The sequence below is a fragment of the Lissotriton helveticus genome, chromosome 2_1, assembly GCF_964261635.1.
Source record: "Lissotriton helveticus chromosome 2_1, aLisHel1.1, whole genome shotgun sequence".
Classification (NCBI taxonomy): Eukaryota; Metazoa; Chordata; class Amphibia; order Caudata; family Salamandridae; genus Lissotriton; species Lissotriton helveticus.
In genome coordinates, this window is record NC_136059.1 from 280090157 (window position 1) to 280104473 (window position 14317).

General features: G+C 47.5%; 1 protein-coding gene across 4 annotated transcripts in view; it reads right to left on the bottom strand.

Annotated features, from left to right (window-relative positions):
* The window catches only part of MBD2 (methyl-CpG binding domain protein 2), a 525750-nt gene that overhangs the window by 276390 nt on the left and 235043 nt on the right, over window positions 1-14317 (bottom strand). For 3 of the 4 annotated variants that reach the window (XM_078674814.1, XM_078674813.1, XM_078674816.1), the window contains 2 exons: window positions 3508-3615; window positions 131-287 (listed from right to left, as the gene is read on the bottom strand). In XM_078674814.1, coding sequence (XP_078530940.1) covers window positions 143-287; window positions 3508-3615 — 253 coding nt within the window. In that variant the 3' untranslated portion in view covers window positions 131-142. The remainder of the gene's footprint in view (window positions 1-130; window positions 288-3507; window positions 3616-14317) is intronic. The other variant, XM_078674815.1, reaches the window with a different exon arrangement.

Consider the following 14317-nt stretch of genomic DNA (forward strand, 5'->3'; position numbering starts at 1 on the left):
CATTGATGCCACTCTTGAACATCTGGCACCCGCCCACTGTCCGTCATTGCTTTATTGATATAAAGTCATTGGCAATAATAGAACTGTTTTACCATACAGTATAAACATTTGGGGGCAAAGTTGTTTATACCTGATCATTGTCCTATGCTTCCTCTTCACTGTCCATTTCCACATTTCCATCTACATCTCCATCTCCATCTCCCGTTTCAGAGGCCCGTGCCAATATATCGGCCATAAGTGCTTCTTCTAGTTTCTTTCGCACTTGTTGTACCCGTTCCTCTTGTTTCCTTTAACAATGAAAACAGCATTATGTTATTTTATTCTCAATTCAGTTAAAATGTAATCCTAACAAATAATGTACGAAAATGAATGATTAGTTCAGTAATATGACTATGAAAATGATCAATGTAACTGGGCTTGAGAAAGAGCCAAATGAAATAATACAGACTATGGCACACACAATACATAGTATGAGACTGCAGGCAGTCAACCACTGCACTTGCCCTTTAAACATAAAAACATTACTGTACCAACTACCTCACTAGGTCAGAAGAAATCATCTCCTCCTCATGAGGGCCACGATCCTACATCAAGACCAGCACCAGCGTGTGTCTCCCCCCCCCCGCTGTTTCTCCACACAGCTATAGCCAGGAGCAGCCATCACTGATGGACCTGCCAATCTACGTTATTCTGCTTAGTATCTCAGTACCCAGCAGCAATGACAGTACATGTCTGGCACTGGTCCAAGTTTGCCTCGAACTGGGGTGCTGAAGTGACTCTCTTGTCTGGGGGTGAATGTTTGATTTATTCAGCATTCTGTCCATCATTTGTTGCCACAGCATGTTTTGCCTTAAGTGGGATGGGTGTGCCCAGACGAGGGTCCCTTGCTTGCTGTACCACTGGATTCAAGCTAGCCTGGCTGATGTGGGGTATTACCCCGAAACAGGTACCAGGATGTTTGTGTTCGGTCCTGGGAGGCCGGCTTGGCAGTTCGGGCTGGAGTGTTCCCCAAAGGAACAGGGTCAAGACTGATTTGCATGTGGCTGGGTTCAAACAGGTGACATAGTGAGTGAAAGAACAATGGATTTTACCCAGGTCTCTTTACTGGAGGTGAATGTTTGATTCATTCAGCATCCGTCCATCATTTGTTGCTGCAGAACTGAATGCCAAAGAAGAGCATCTACATTTTACCTACCTCAACTGAATGAGCTACTACACACATACAATTCTGCTTAATGATCTCAGTGTGGTAAGGAAACCACTCATGACATCAAAAGGGAACTTCTAGTGCCCAGAGACAAAGCCTCACGTGCCTTGATCATGTTGGATTTATGATCAGTCCTTAAACAACATTACTCCCTGCATCCACTTCTGTACCTGAAGGTATGTATGTGCTTTGTTATTACAGTTCTACAATAGTTGCCTTCGTCCTGGATGACAACACAATGGTATATTCCTTCCTCCCCTCTTTGTATATTAATAGTCTACCCTAAAAATTAGTTATGCTGCACTGAATGTAAAATTTTATTGTAAGCTTCCATGTAGAAAGCCATCTATTGAAGGGAGGAATTGTGAAGGCAGCTGAAGCTATGTTGGCATCTGTATCAATGAGGCTTAATTTTTTCTTCCTGGATTGAACTATCTTGACTTTTTGTGTACTTCGTTGTCTCATCAATGAACTTCACTATAACTTCACACACCTCCATCAGGTAAAACTTCTTCACTTCAAGGTCCTTCATCAACACAACATACTACAATATACCAAATAACAGCCTTACCACTCATTTTTCTCAATGCCAATGTGGCCCCACTTTCTCAAATTCTAAGCACCTACAAATACAGATTAAATATGTGTGCAGACTTAACACCATTGTCCATCAAGGAAATGGTGTGGTAGTCAAAGACTTGCCAGCTGCACATCAAATGCTAGGCCAAATGACAACTGCCTCTAAGATGAAGGTAATGAACCTAGGGCTGTTAGACCCATAACCTCCTCTTTTTTTAGGCCCAAGACGAAAGCATACACCTTTAATGGTATTAAAAATCAATAAACCAAGTTATAGCAGGTAACCATATATATCTTTAAATGTATCAAAGGATTCTTAGGAAGAGAGCATTTGTAACATTTATATCCATTATTGTATTGGTTACAATTGCAACACAGGTTTGACCTGTGTAGAAGAAAGTGGTAGGGGTACACACTAGTTCTCTGATAATTAAACGAACCACTGAATTCAAACATTTAATTTCAGTAAACTAAAGGCCTTTTTCATAGGTTTCCTGGACAAAGCCGAAGTTTGCTCATTGTTGAATTATTTAATTAATTTGTACAAATGTCTGAATTGTCGTGGAATTGCAAAATGTATTAGGTGTAGGCATTGCAATCTAAACATATTAGAAATGTCCATGCATACTTGAGTGAATGTTCTATCCATTCAAAATTCCTCCGAGTACACATGATAAATATGTTGACGCAGATTTCTTTAAAAGAAAAATTCTGCATGGAACAAATTCTTTTCAATCTGGAGCATTTCCTCCCACCAATGTTAAAGATGGGATGTCCCACTTCTATCTTCATCTCAAAGACAAATTCTGCTGACTGTAATAGGAGTACGTGTGTGCATTATTCCGTAGAATTAACCTACTGCCTACCAGTATATAAATAACAATACATTTGAGTTTAAGTATTCGCCAAATGTTACCTTTCCTGATCTAAGCTCTAAATTCATACCTGCAACAAAAAAAAACACCATACTGGGAGATATTTCGCAATCCCAAATTCACTTTTTAATTGTAAAATCGCACAAATTATAAATCTATAAATAAACATTGAATTTACAGTTGCAAATTGCCTTTTTTTTTAACCAATATTTGCATGCTGACCAAATGAGTGACTAGAATTCAGGGATTCCAAATACATTCCGTCAGCACTACCATCTGTTGAATCTGCCAAAATGCATTTTATCACTTTTGGTAATTCTAGATTTATCACAAAAACAATACAAATGATGTAAAGTTTAAACAATTGCCTAAGAGTCAATGCAAACCAAATTAATATATTGAAACGGACAACTGTCCCCAGTCTAAGACTCACTAACCATACATAAATTTTAGTGAGAACTCAAATTGGCTTACTTTTTTGCTTACAATAGAAACTTCCCAAAAGTAAGGAAATCAGGCAAATGAAGACAAAAAATACCTTCTGACATGGTCTTTCATTTAATTGCAGCAGACGGCATTTGACGTGCAAAAAGTAAAAACTTTCGTCACTTTTGCACAATTTACTTTAATATCCAGTATTAAGCTTTCAATACGGAATCAGAAACACAGCCAAATGGACTAACATGGGAATAGGACAAATCATGGAAAATAATTTTAACAAACTATGTCACCGTCAGGGTAAACCCTAAGCAAACTATACACCCTTCGATAGACAACTATCAATCTCGCCTGCTGCAACTGCATGAATGAAAATGTGGTTTGTCAAAATGATTTTAAACGTAATACCTCAGATTCACGTATCCAATTTTGCAACCAAGTTTAGGTTGTTGAGATTTAAGAATCGGTTTTGGCAAAGATCCGAATGGGCTTGGCACATTGCTGTTGGAGTCACGGCTGACAAAATAGAAGAGTTTAATAAAACAAATAGTTAATGGTTTTATTTTGGGCAATAGCAGTAAATGTCACCCTTTGGGAAATAAAAAATTACCACAACTGTATATGAAAAATAGGAACCCCCTTATTTACTTCACTTATAAAGTGATTTACTGCACACATTGCCCACCAGGAACGATTGCAGTGTCATTTATCTACCAATATCACTCCTAGGATAAATTCAGAGTCTAATCTAGTCATTAAAAAAACAATATTAGAAAGACAAAAACTTTGCAAAAAATAAAACACACAACATGAAACATCTTTCAACTAGAAGTCATGCTATTGCCCTCAAAACCAGTTACTATTTGTCAACTACAGGGTTCTAAACGTAGCTCGGAACAAGGTTTTATCAATGGAATCTATGGGTCCCCAACAGGCTATCCACTGCTATGATACAAACTCAGTAGAAGGCTCCTTTTCTTTCAAACGGATCATATAAACCATTTGCTCACATAATGTTGACAATATATATATATATATCCATTCATAACTAGCAGTGTGCAACCTCTTTTCTTGCAATATTTGTTTAACTTAATAGCACTTTCATGCAACTGCAAAAGTTTACAGTTTTCACACATTTGCACAAAACATTAATCTTGATACAATCGATTTTGCAAAATGTAGACCTCCACAGAACATTCTGCAGTCATTTTCCATTGTGTATAGAAATAGTTTGCTAAAAGTAAACCTGTAGAGAGAAAATATGCATACCTTTTCCACATGGTCTAGGTTAGACTCGAGTAAATATGGTCTTCCAATGCGGTGAAAATTATCGCCTGATGAGTAGAAAACACTTTTCAAACTATGGTGAACTTAAACTGGAAAGTTAGCAAACTTTGCCAACAGTGAAATTCAGAACTTTGGTAAACCTCACCGGCATAAAAAAAAATCTTTCTGGATAATTTATGACAAGTGGAGCATGCTGGTAGTAGCAGACAACTTATTTCAGGCTTCATAGAAAGAAAAAAAAAGAGACTAAAGACAACATGACAGTTCTGGTCGACAAGCATACAATGACAAAGCTCCTTGTCCCACAAACACAGCAATGAGTTAATCTATGTAGGACTAATGATAGGGTTATCTCTACAAACTAACATTTTTTAAGTGGATTGAAAATAATTTTTAGAGTGCACTATACCCGGAGACGTCAAAGCGCTGTTGGAAGGTACCCTGAAGCAGTTGGGAGGAGATAAGCCATGTTTTCAGGTTTTTTTATTTTTTTTTTTTTTTTTTTTTTTAAATACGGCAAGTGAGTCAGCCTCCAAGATGTAGGAAGAAAGAGTATTCCACAGTTTGGCAGCAGCCACCGAGATGGAGCGGCCTCCCCAACAGGTCTTCCGGAATCTGGGAACCAACACCTTTTTAAGGAAGGAGGATCTGAGAAGCCTACAAGGGGTGTACCAGTGGAAGAGAGAAAGTTGGCTGGAACCTTTCTGATGCAGGGCTAGAAAAACCAAACGGAGAGCCTTGAAGATAATCCTTTTCAGGTCGAGCATTCAAGACCTATTGTAATTTCGTATGTTGGGTTAAAGCCACCCCCCAGCTTTTATTTGTTTGTTTCAGTGTCCCTAAAAAATCCTTGCTTGCCAGTGGTCAGTCCAGCCTCTGTGTCCCTCCTTTCTCTATTCTGTTTCTCCCATGCAGCAGGGATCAAGTGCTGTCTCGTCACACTACAGTTCTTTGTCTGTTCTCTGGGGGACTACTTTATTTCTTTGTTTCCTACTCTGTTTCTGTTTGCCTGTGTGTAGTTTTGGCACCATAGCTGATTACATTTAAACATAGTGTTCCTCCCTACCACCTCCTCCTAATTTCACAGTTTTATTGAGGGTACTTTTTTCGCCATGCCTCCCTCTTCGTGGTTCTACTTTTTAGGCTTATAAGCAATTTTCGCTTTCGACCGTCATTTGGGCTTCTTTTTAGTAGGATGTTAGTTTGGGTGTGGGCTTTGTTTTACAGTGGACTGGGCTTGTTTTTGGGTAGAAAAGCAGAACAAGCCTGGACAGCGCAAAAACCTGACAGTGAATGGCTTTGCCAGTGCTTGTTTTATGTTGAAGTTATGACATTTCCATGTCTAATCAATAATGGCAATCCATTGGGCATATGTTCCCTATTTCCATCAACGCTTTCCACAGTTAAATAAAAACAGCCCAATGAAGGTGTTACTTTTGTTAATATCCCCATGAAGGAACCATGGGAGTCTGAAATATGCGTGCCATAAGAAAACATACTAAACAATTTTGCTCGCGACTGTGGTGTGATGAATAAGCTCTGCTTCGTCTCAGGAAGTTTTGATTTATTTTGAACAAGGGATTTGGTCAATTTGGCATATTTGCAGTTCTACTTTCGAAACCCTAACATATAAAACCTTCCAGCAGCTTATTGGGCCCCATTGCTGCTAGCGCACATGTCTAACAAGACCATAGAGCTCCACAAAGCAACTTTCTGATTATAGAATTTTTTGATTTCCACACAACATGGCGCAAAGGAATTTCGCCACCTGTCACCTGCTAGTTTTGCGCGACCTTCCATTTTGCTCGTGTTTGGATGAATACGTGGAATTGAGGCGAAGACTTATTAAGCCCACGGCTTCCGTAGTACAAAGTCGTCACCAGCAACTGGGAGATAGAGTCTCCGGCGGGGAAGTGATAGGCGCGTGGCCTCAGCTGGTGCAACCCCATGTTGACAGGTTGACAGTAGTTCCTCTGCAGACCAGGAAGGGCAGAGACCAGAGGTTGAAGATTGTGAAGAGACTGTCCTTTGCTGAACCACCACAGAAATGCTTAAAACCGTGAGATGTTCCCGTTAGATTACTAACCACACCGTCTTTCAAAAGGGACGAGTTTAAAACAGAACGAATTTGAGTCGGTGCGTGTGTCTGAGTTTTATTACCGATATGCTTGCAGTCACGAAACATTGGTACAGAGCAGAGGAGGGCTAAAATAGTTGACGTACCAGATGTGCATGAGGAGCAATGCCGCTTTGTGATGCACACCTTGCTTTATAAAGTGGGCAGTGACTTCGTGTGTTGGTATAATATCTTGATAAATAGCCCTGTGTATGTATTTGTTGTAAAATGTAAATGTATGTTTGAGCAGGTTCGGATTATTAACAAGCATTTACAATGCAATAGGTCTCGCAGCATTAAAGTTCGAGTTATTGGCATTGTGTATGACAATGCCAATAGTTATAACTTTTGCAAATGTGACACCTATAGCATTTGTAATGCAATATGAGTTGTATTTACGTGACTTAGATGTATGTTTTGTTACATAATATGAAGCACCGGAAAAGCCATTAGGTCTTGCCTATTACTTACAGTGCCTTTATGTTTCCATCAATGCGCTCTTATTCATCTGTACATTGTACCCCATGCTTGACCACATATGCCAGGAACATGAACTCCATGTGATGCAGAAGCAGCAGAGTAGAAGCAATGACCCCAAGAACGAAACCACTACTTCCCATAAAGGAGAGCAGATCCACCTAAAGTCTTCAGTGTTTAGAATGCACAGGCTCTTTGGTTTACCCGTTTGAGTGAACATTAGACTCGTTAATGAGTATTTTATTCTATTGCAAGACTGCGAAAAATCACAGAAAGAGCTGAGCAAGAGCAGAGACAGGAAGGGGTCTTACTTGGTTGGCTCGAAGAGCACAAGCCGAGTCATTCAAAGATTCACAATGTTGTGCAGCCAACAGCATCGAAAAACACAATAGAGGTTATTTTAAGTTACAAATAGGTTAGTTCATGACTGCTTATGTTTCTCTTCAGTACAATGGATTATATATCTCTGCACTGACATTTGTTAAAATACTTATTTAAACAAAAGATTTACCACCTTCAACAAACCGACAGAACAGCAATGAGCGAACCAAGAGATGGTCATTTACAACGTATAGTTGGGCAATATCATTGGTCATGTGGAGCAACATTAGTGTCTATTAAACCATATGTGGGCATTTTGGGTAACATTCATCCTGAACTAAATTTCTTCAAGGTGGTCCTATATTTGACAGTTAAGTAAAATGATTTGCACATTATCGGGCAGCGTGATCAAATGAAGAAGCGGAGATCTGAACCAAATGTTCCTGGTTATATATAGAATTAATTCAACCACTGGCTGAATATCCCCTTCTCTGCCCCTTTACTCCCAACGGATAATGTTTTGTGTTAAATTATTATTCGATTCAAAAGACGTATAAAAATGTCAAAACTACTTTCTTCCTCAATGTAAGAGAAGGGAGGAGGCTATTTTTAAATTATTGGCACGCCTTTCCTTTCACTGCATGAAAAGTGCAGAGGGCCACCACCTCAATGACAGCATTTGCACTGATTATTAAATCAACAGGACCGACTTAGTCCCCACGGGTTTTCAACGCTTGTGAACTACAGCTCACACACAGCAAAAACGCACCTTTTTAGATTTAGAACCATCAACTGTCAAATGGCTTCAATTTTCTTTTTATCTTTTAATATTGCAATAGGGAGGTGCAGAAATAGCTCTATTTTGGCTCGCAAGTGCCTATGGGACTAGGGCCAAGCCAGAGCCAGTCATTCAGCCTGAATCTTGCTTGGCTTGCAGATTGTTATAGACACAGTCCCACGCCTGCCTATCTTAAGATACAAGTAGTCCTGTAAAATAGTGTCAAATAATCCATTAAGTTTTCTAAGATATTCAGGGACTGCTTGTGGGGCAAACTTTTTTGTGATTTACCAACAGTCATACATGTGCTTATGACAGCCTCAGCTGGAGGGGGCATAGGAGTCTTGTTGCAGACAGGCTCCCACGATGGTGTCCAAGAAATTAGCCTGTGCTATCTACATTCAGAGATATTCGACCTGATCTACTCTACACTTTGCACAATTAGAAGGTGTGTGTGTGTGGGGGGGGGGGGCATATGCACCACCACCTACAGCATAATTTGCATTTTCCAACAAAAAATAACATTGAGTACAATTTCAAACAGATCAAAAGTGACTAAAAACACAGAAACGCATCGTTAGTTGCTGCATTCAGGCGTTAACATGGGAACAATAAAGTGAATCTTTTCCCTTGACAGTGTAAACTTCTGGGACAAAAATCGCGAAATAATGGTGCCACCTTATGCCAAAATAATTTGCCATTTCTTGCCGCAGAATTTGGTCGTCCATTTCTGCGTAATTCCACTGGCTATGAAACTACTTTATGAATGTACAAAGTAAAGAGTATTTGGCTAATTCAAAAGTTCGATAGCAGTAAACGACACTTCAAGAACCGTCATTATTACTTTGGCTTATTTTAAAAGACCCAGCTGTCTTCTATCCCGCCACCATTCAAAAACAACCTGACGCTCTGTTGGTTAAGCACCACTAAACGCTGTAGCTAAATTACTGAAACTGTCTGGCGGCTTGCGACACCATACCAAAACAAGGGTTATTCGGGGGTCCCTCGGCACATTTTGGAGGGACGCGCGTCCAATTTTCCGTCACGCACTGCAGCTGTCTAGGATACCAAAATCGGGGGGCACAAGGCTGCCACGCTTGAAGGTTCTTGCATGGGGGAAAATGGGAAGTTAGTACATAAAAGGTTGATATTTTTGCAGTCTGTGTATTTATTTGGTCTGTGTATTTGCAATATTGTTGTTGCAGTCTGTACCCACACGGAGGCTGTGGGGATACAGTGCGGGCATACTCGTGGCACGTACTGCTGGCACGTGTTGCTCTAATGATGATGTGATACGGGTTGGCACACACAACATGCTGTCTTTCCGCAGCACATATGCGGTGTCCACATAGCCCTAAGCTGTTCACGTTCGTTTCTGTGCTCTCACCCTGATAACATACCTTGCCGCTGCGTGTCTCGCGCACGCCCTGCTGCATTCTCGGCGCTTTGTTGTTGTTTTATTTTTGCAGTGTTATATAGCCCGAACTCGCCCCGGCGGTATCAGAGCGCTTTACATGGCCACACGTTGCATTACAGACGGGCACATTCATGTTTAGGCATGGGGAGATTATTTGCCCCAAATCACAGGATGCTTGAGCCTCCTGCCAGACTCGAGCCTGGTTCCCTAGCTTCAAGGTCGGCCGCTCCTGCCGTTATGCCACACTGTTAGACGGGGACCTGGAGGGTCGGCCGAGCACAGTGATCGCACAGACAGGTAACTTCCCCCCCACAGATGGACACCACACAAAGATCAGGGTAACACCTTTTATAGGCACTTCTGGTAGTAGAATGGTACGATACAAGGCGATCAGGACACGATGATCCTCTCAATTCTAGTCTCTAGTAAGGGAAGGGGGTAGCGGGACAGTCTTGGTACCCACGGGTACGGAGGTGTAACGGTGATAGCTCACAATCCTCGAGCTCGGTGTTTGGATGGGTCAGACCGCGGCAGCGCCGGCAGGTCCCGAAGAGGTCGTAGGTGGCAACGGGCCGCGGCAGCGCCAGCAGGTCCCAACGAGGATGAAGGTTACAACGGGCCGCGGCAGCGCCAGCAGGTCCCACGAGAATGCAGGTTGCAACGGGCCGCGGCAGCGCCAGCAGGTCCCAACGAGGACGAAGGTTGCAGAGGGCCGCGGCAGCGCCAGCAGGTCCCACGAGGATGAAGGTTGCAGAGGGCCGCGGCAGCGCCAGCAGGTCCCACGAGGATGAAGGTTGCAGAGGGCCGCGGCAGCGCCAGCAGGTCCCACGAGGATGAAGGTTGCAGAGGGCCGCGGATGAGTTCTTCTCGGTGTCTCTCGACTCCAGGATACAACTGCCTTCCTGTCCTGGGGCGGCCTCAGTTATAGGTCTGGCGCCCTTTGATGTCCGGACCCTCGCTCTTGGAGGTCGGGGGGTCTGGGATGAGGGAGTCCAGACACCCAGCAGGGGGGTGGAGCCAGCGCCCGAGGAGGCTGGGGGTGCTCGGCACCTGGCGGGGGAGAGCCATCGACACTTCTTACTCCCATTGACCTGCCAAGTGGTCCGTTCACCTCCTGGGTGGAGGGTGGTGCCGGGATGTCGGGGCCTGGCCAGGCCCAGGGTTGGGGTCGGGCTGAGGCCGCGCGGCCGCGTGGTGCCGTGTCCAAGATGGCGGCTGGGCCGGGCAATGGTGCTGACGGTGGCCCGGGCCCTGTCCTGCGGGGAGGGAGCGAGCCCTTCATGTGGCCTGTCCAACATGCGTCCCCCCCAGCTGAAGGCGGGGAGAGTCACCCATCTTCTTGGGGACTTTCCTCGTCGAGGCGGAAAAAGCGGGACAGGCCATCCGCGTTGGCGTGGTCTTGGCCAGGACGATGCTCCACAGTGAAGTCCATCCCCTGCAGGGAGATGGACCATCACAATAGTTTGGGGTTCTCCCCCCGCATCTGCATGAGCCATTGCAGGGGCCGATGATCTGTCTGTACCCGGAAATGGGTTCCGAAGAGGTACGGCCGGAGCTTCTTGAGGGCCCATACCACTGCGAAGGCCTCTCGCTCAATGGTGCTCCAGCGCTGTTCTCGGGGCAGTAGGCGTCTGCTGATGAAGGCCACGGGTTGGTCCACTCCTTCGGGGTTCAGTTGGGAGAGGACGGCCCCAATACCATGGTCGGAGGTATCGGTCTGCACAATGAACTCGAGGCTGTAGTCGGGGGCCTGGAGCACCGGAGCGGTGCACATGGCGGCCTTCAGCGTCTCGAAGGCCGCGTGACAGTCGGGAGTCCAGTTGACTCGTTTTGGGTTGTTCTTAGACGTGAGTTCCGTGAGGGGCCCCACAATGCTGCCATAGTCCCTCACAAACCGCCGGTAGTATCCGGTGAGCCCCAGGAAGGCTCGGACCTCTGTTTGTGTTTCGGGCGGTTGCCAGGACTGGATGGCAGCTACCTTGAGTTGGAGGGGGGCCACCAGACCGCTCCCCACTTGGTGTCCGAGGTAGGTCACGGACCCCTGGCCGATTTGGCACTTGCTGGCCTTTATGGTGAGGCCGGCCTGTTGGAGGGCCTGCAGGACCGCTCTGAGGTGGTGGAGGTGGTCGGCCCAGTGGCGGCTGTATACCGCGATGTCGTCCAGGTAGGCGGCGCTGAATTCTTCGAGGCCCGCCAATACCTGGTTCACCAGTCTTTGAAAGGTGGCTGGAGCGTTCTTCATGCCGAAGGGCATCACTCTGAAATGGTAGTGTCCGTCCGGGGTGGAGAAAGCGGAACGTTCTTGGGCCCTGGGGGTGAGGCCGATCTGCCAGTAGCCCGCTGTCAGGTCAAAGATGCTTAGGTAGCGGGCTGCCCCCATGCGGTCGACTAGTTCATCTGCTCGGGGGATAGGGTGAACGTCGGTTCGGGTGACCGCGTTCAGCCCCCGATAGTCGATGCAGAATCGGAGCTCCGGCGTGGTGCCCGGTGCCGCGGCCTTGGGGACCAGGACGACCGGGCTGGCCCAGGGACTGTCCGAAGGCTCGATGACCCCGAGGGCGAGCATCTTGGAGACTTCTTCTTGGATGCATGTACGTACCCGATCCGGTACCCGGTACGCCCGGTGTCGGACAGGAGGACTGTCCCCCGTGTCCACGTCGTGCAGGCACCAGGAGGTGACTCCGGGTGCGAGGGAGAACAGGTTTGCGAACGGCAGCAGGAGGGCCCGGCAATCTTGACGCTGCTCTGTGGTCAGGGCCTCGGAGAGTCGGACCCCGTCCACCGAGCCATCTCTTTCCCGAGTCCTCAGTAGGTCAGGGAGGGGCTCGGAGTCTCCTTCTGTGCCACTGTCGGTCGCCATCAGCAGGCTGAGTTCTGAGCGCATGAAGTGGGGTTTGAGCCTGTTGGCGTGGAGGACCCGGAGGGGGTTCCGGGGGGACTCCAGGTCGATGAGATAGGTGACGGGACTCCTGCGCTCGATCACCTTGAAGGGCCCCGTCCATTTGTCTTGCAAGGCACACGGTTCGATGGGGGACATCACCCATACCTGCTGACCCGGCTCAAACTCGATGGAGGAGGCATGTTGGTCGTACCACTTCTTCATGTCCTCTTGACTGGCCTCCAGATTGGCTTTAGCGATCTCCCTGAATTTCCGGGTCTGATTGCAGAGGGTCAGGAGGTATTTGTAGACGTCCGGAGGGGTCTTTAGGGGGGCCATTTCCCATTCCTCCTTCACTAGGCTGAGAGGCCCGCGAACGGGGTGTCCGTACAGGAGTTCGAAGGGGCTGAAGCCGAGGGACTTCTGGGGGACTTCTCGGTAGGCGAAGAGGAGGCACGGTAGTAGCACGTCCCACTGGCGGCGTAGGGGTTCTTCCAGCCCCATGATCATCCCCTTGAGGGTGCGGTTGAACCGCTCGACTAGTCCGTTCCCCTGGGGGTGATAGGGGGTGGTGAAGCGGTAAGTGACTCCGCACTGCTGCCAGAGGGATTTCATATACTTTGAAATAAAGTTCGTACCCCTGTCGCTGACGACTTCCCGGGGGAAGCCCACTCGAGAGAAGATCCCCATCAAGGCTCGACCCACTACTGGGGCTGTTATCGTACGAAGGGGGACCGCCTCAGGATATCGGGTAGCGTGGTCCACCAGGACCAGGATGAAGCGATGCCCCTGTGCTGTTCGGGGGTCCAGGGGCCCCACAATGTCTATTCCCACCCTTTCGAACGGGGTGGTCACCACGGGGAATGGTTGTAGGGGTGCCTTGAGTTTGCGGCCGCTCTTCCCGCTGGCCTGGCAGGTCGGGCAGGACCGGCAATGGTTGGAGACGTCATTTCTCATTTTGGGCCAAAAAAAGTGAGTCACCAGGCGGTGGTAGGTCTTGTCTTGGCCCAGGTGCCCGGCCAGGGGGACATCATGGGCTAGGTTCAACAGGAAGTCTCTGAAGTGGAGGGGCACCACCAGCACTCGCCCGGCCCCCAGTTCTGCGATTTTCTGTTCGCTGTACAAGAGATCATTGTCCCAATAAACCCAGTGGGCCCCGGTGGTGTCTCCTTGGCTCTGGGTGAGCGCTTGCTGTCGCAATCCCTCGAGGGAGGGGCAGGTCTTTTGCGCCTGCCGGAATTGTTCCTGGGTGGGCCCCCCTTCTTGACGCCACTGAGCCAGGTCGGGAAGCTCGGGGGGCTGTGGGGACCCCTCTGGGGCGGGGTCCGGGTGGTCGGTCTGGAGGAAGTCGTCTTCTGGAGTGATCGAGGGCGGAGGTGCTGCCCATTCTGGTTCCTCTGGTCTAGGGATGGTGCGGGGGGCCATGGACCGGGTGGTTACGCACGCCCAGTCCGGGAGACCCAACATCCCCAGATGCTCTCTTCTTTCCACAGCGGCCCACGGGGAGCTCTCGAGATCGTTCCCCAGGAGGCAGTCTACGGGGGCATCGTCACGGACAGTTACTTTCAGCATGCCGGACACTCCTCCCCATTCGAAGGGGACGCAGGCCATCCGACACAGGCTCTCCGAGTTATCTGCCGATCGGACGGGGCAAAGTACGTTTGGTAGGATTTGTTCTGGGGTCACCAGGTGACAGCGGACGGCCGTCACACTGGCCCCGGTGTCACGCAGGGCCTCGGCCTTGCGCCCATTGATGCTCACCCATTGGCTGTACTTCCGAGTGTTGGCGGGCAGGGGAGTCCGCGGGACCATGTCTCTTCCTCCTAGGCATGCCAGGGTCATGGCGGCGGGTTCCCACTCGAACTGCTCCGACTCATAGGTCTCCGTGTCTTCGGAGACTTGTTCTTCTCCCAGGGCGGCGGCCGCCATCTGGCGGGGCCCGGG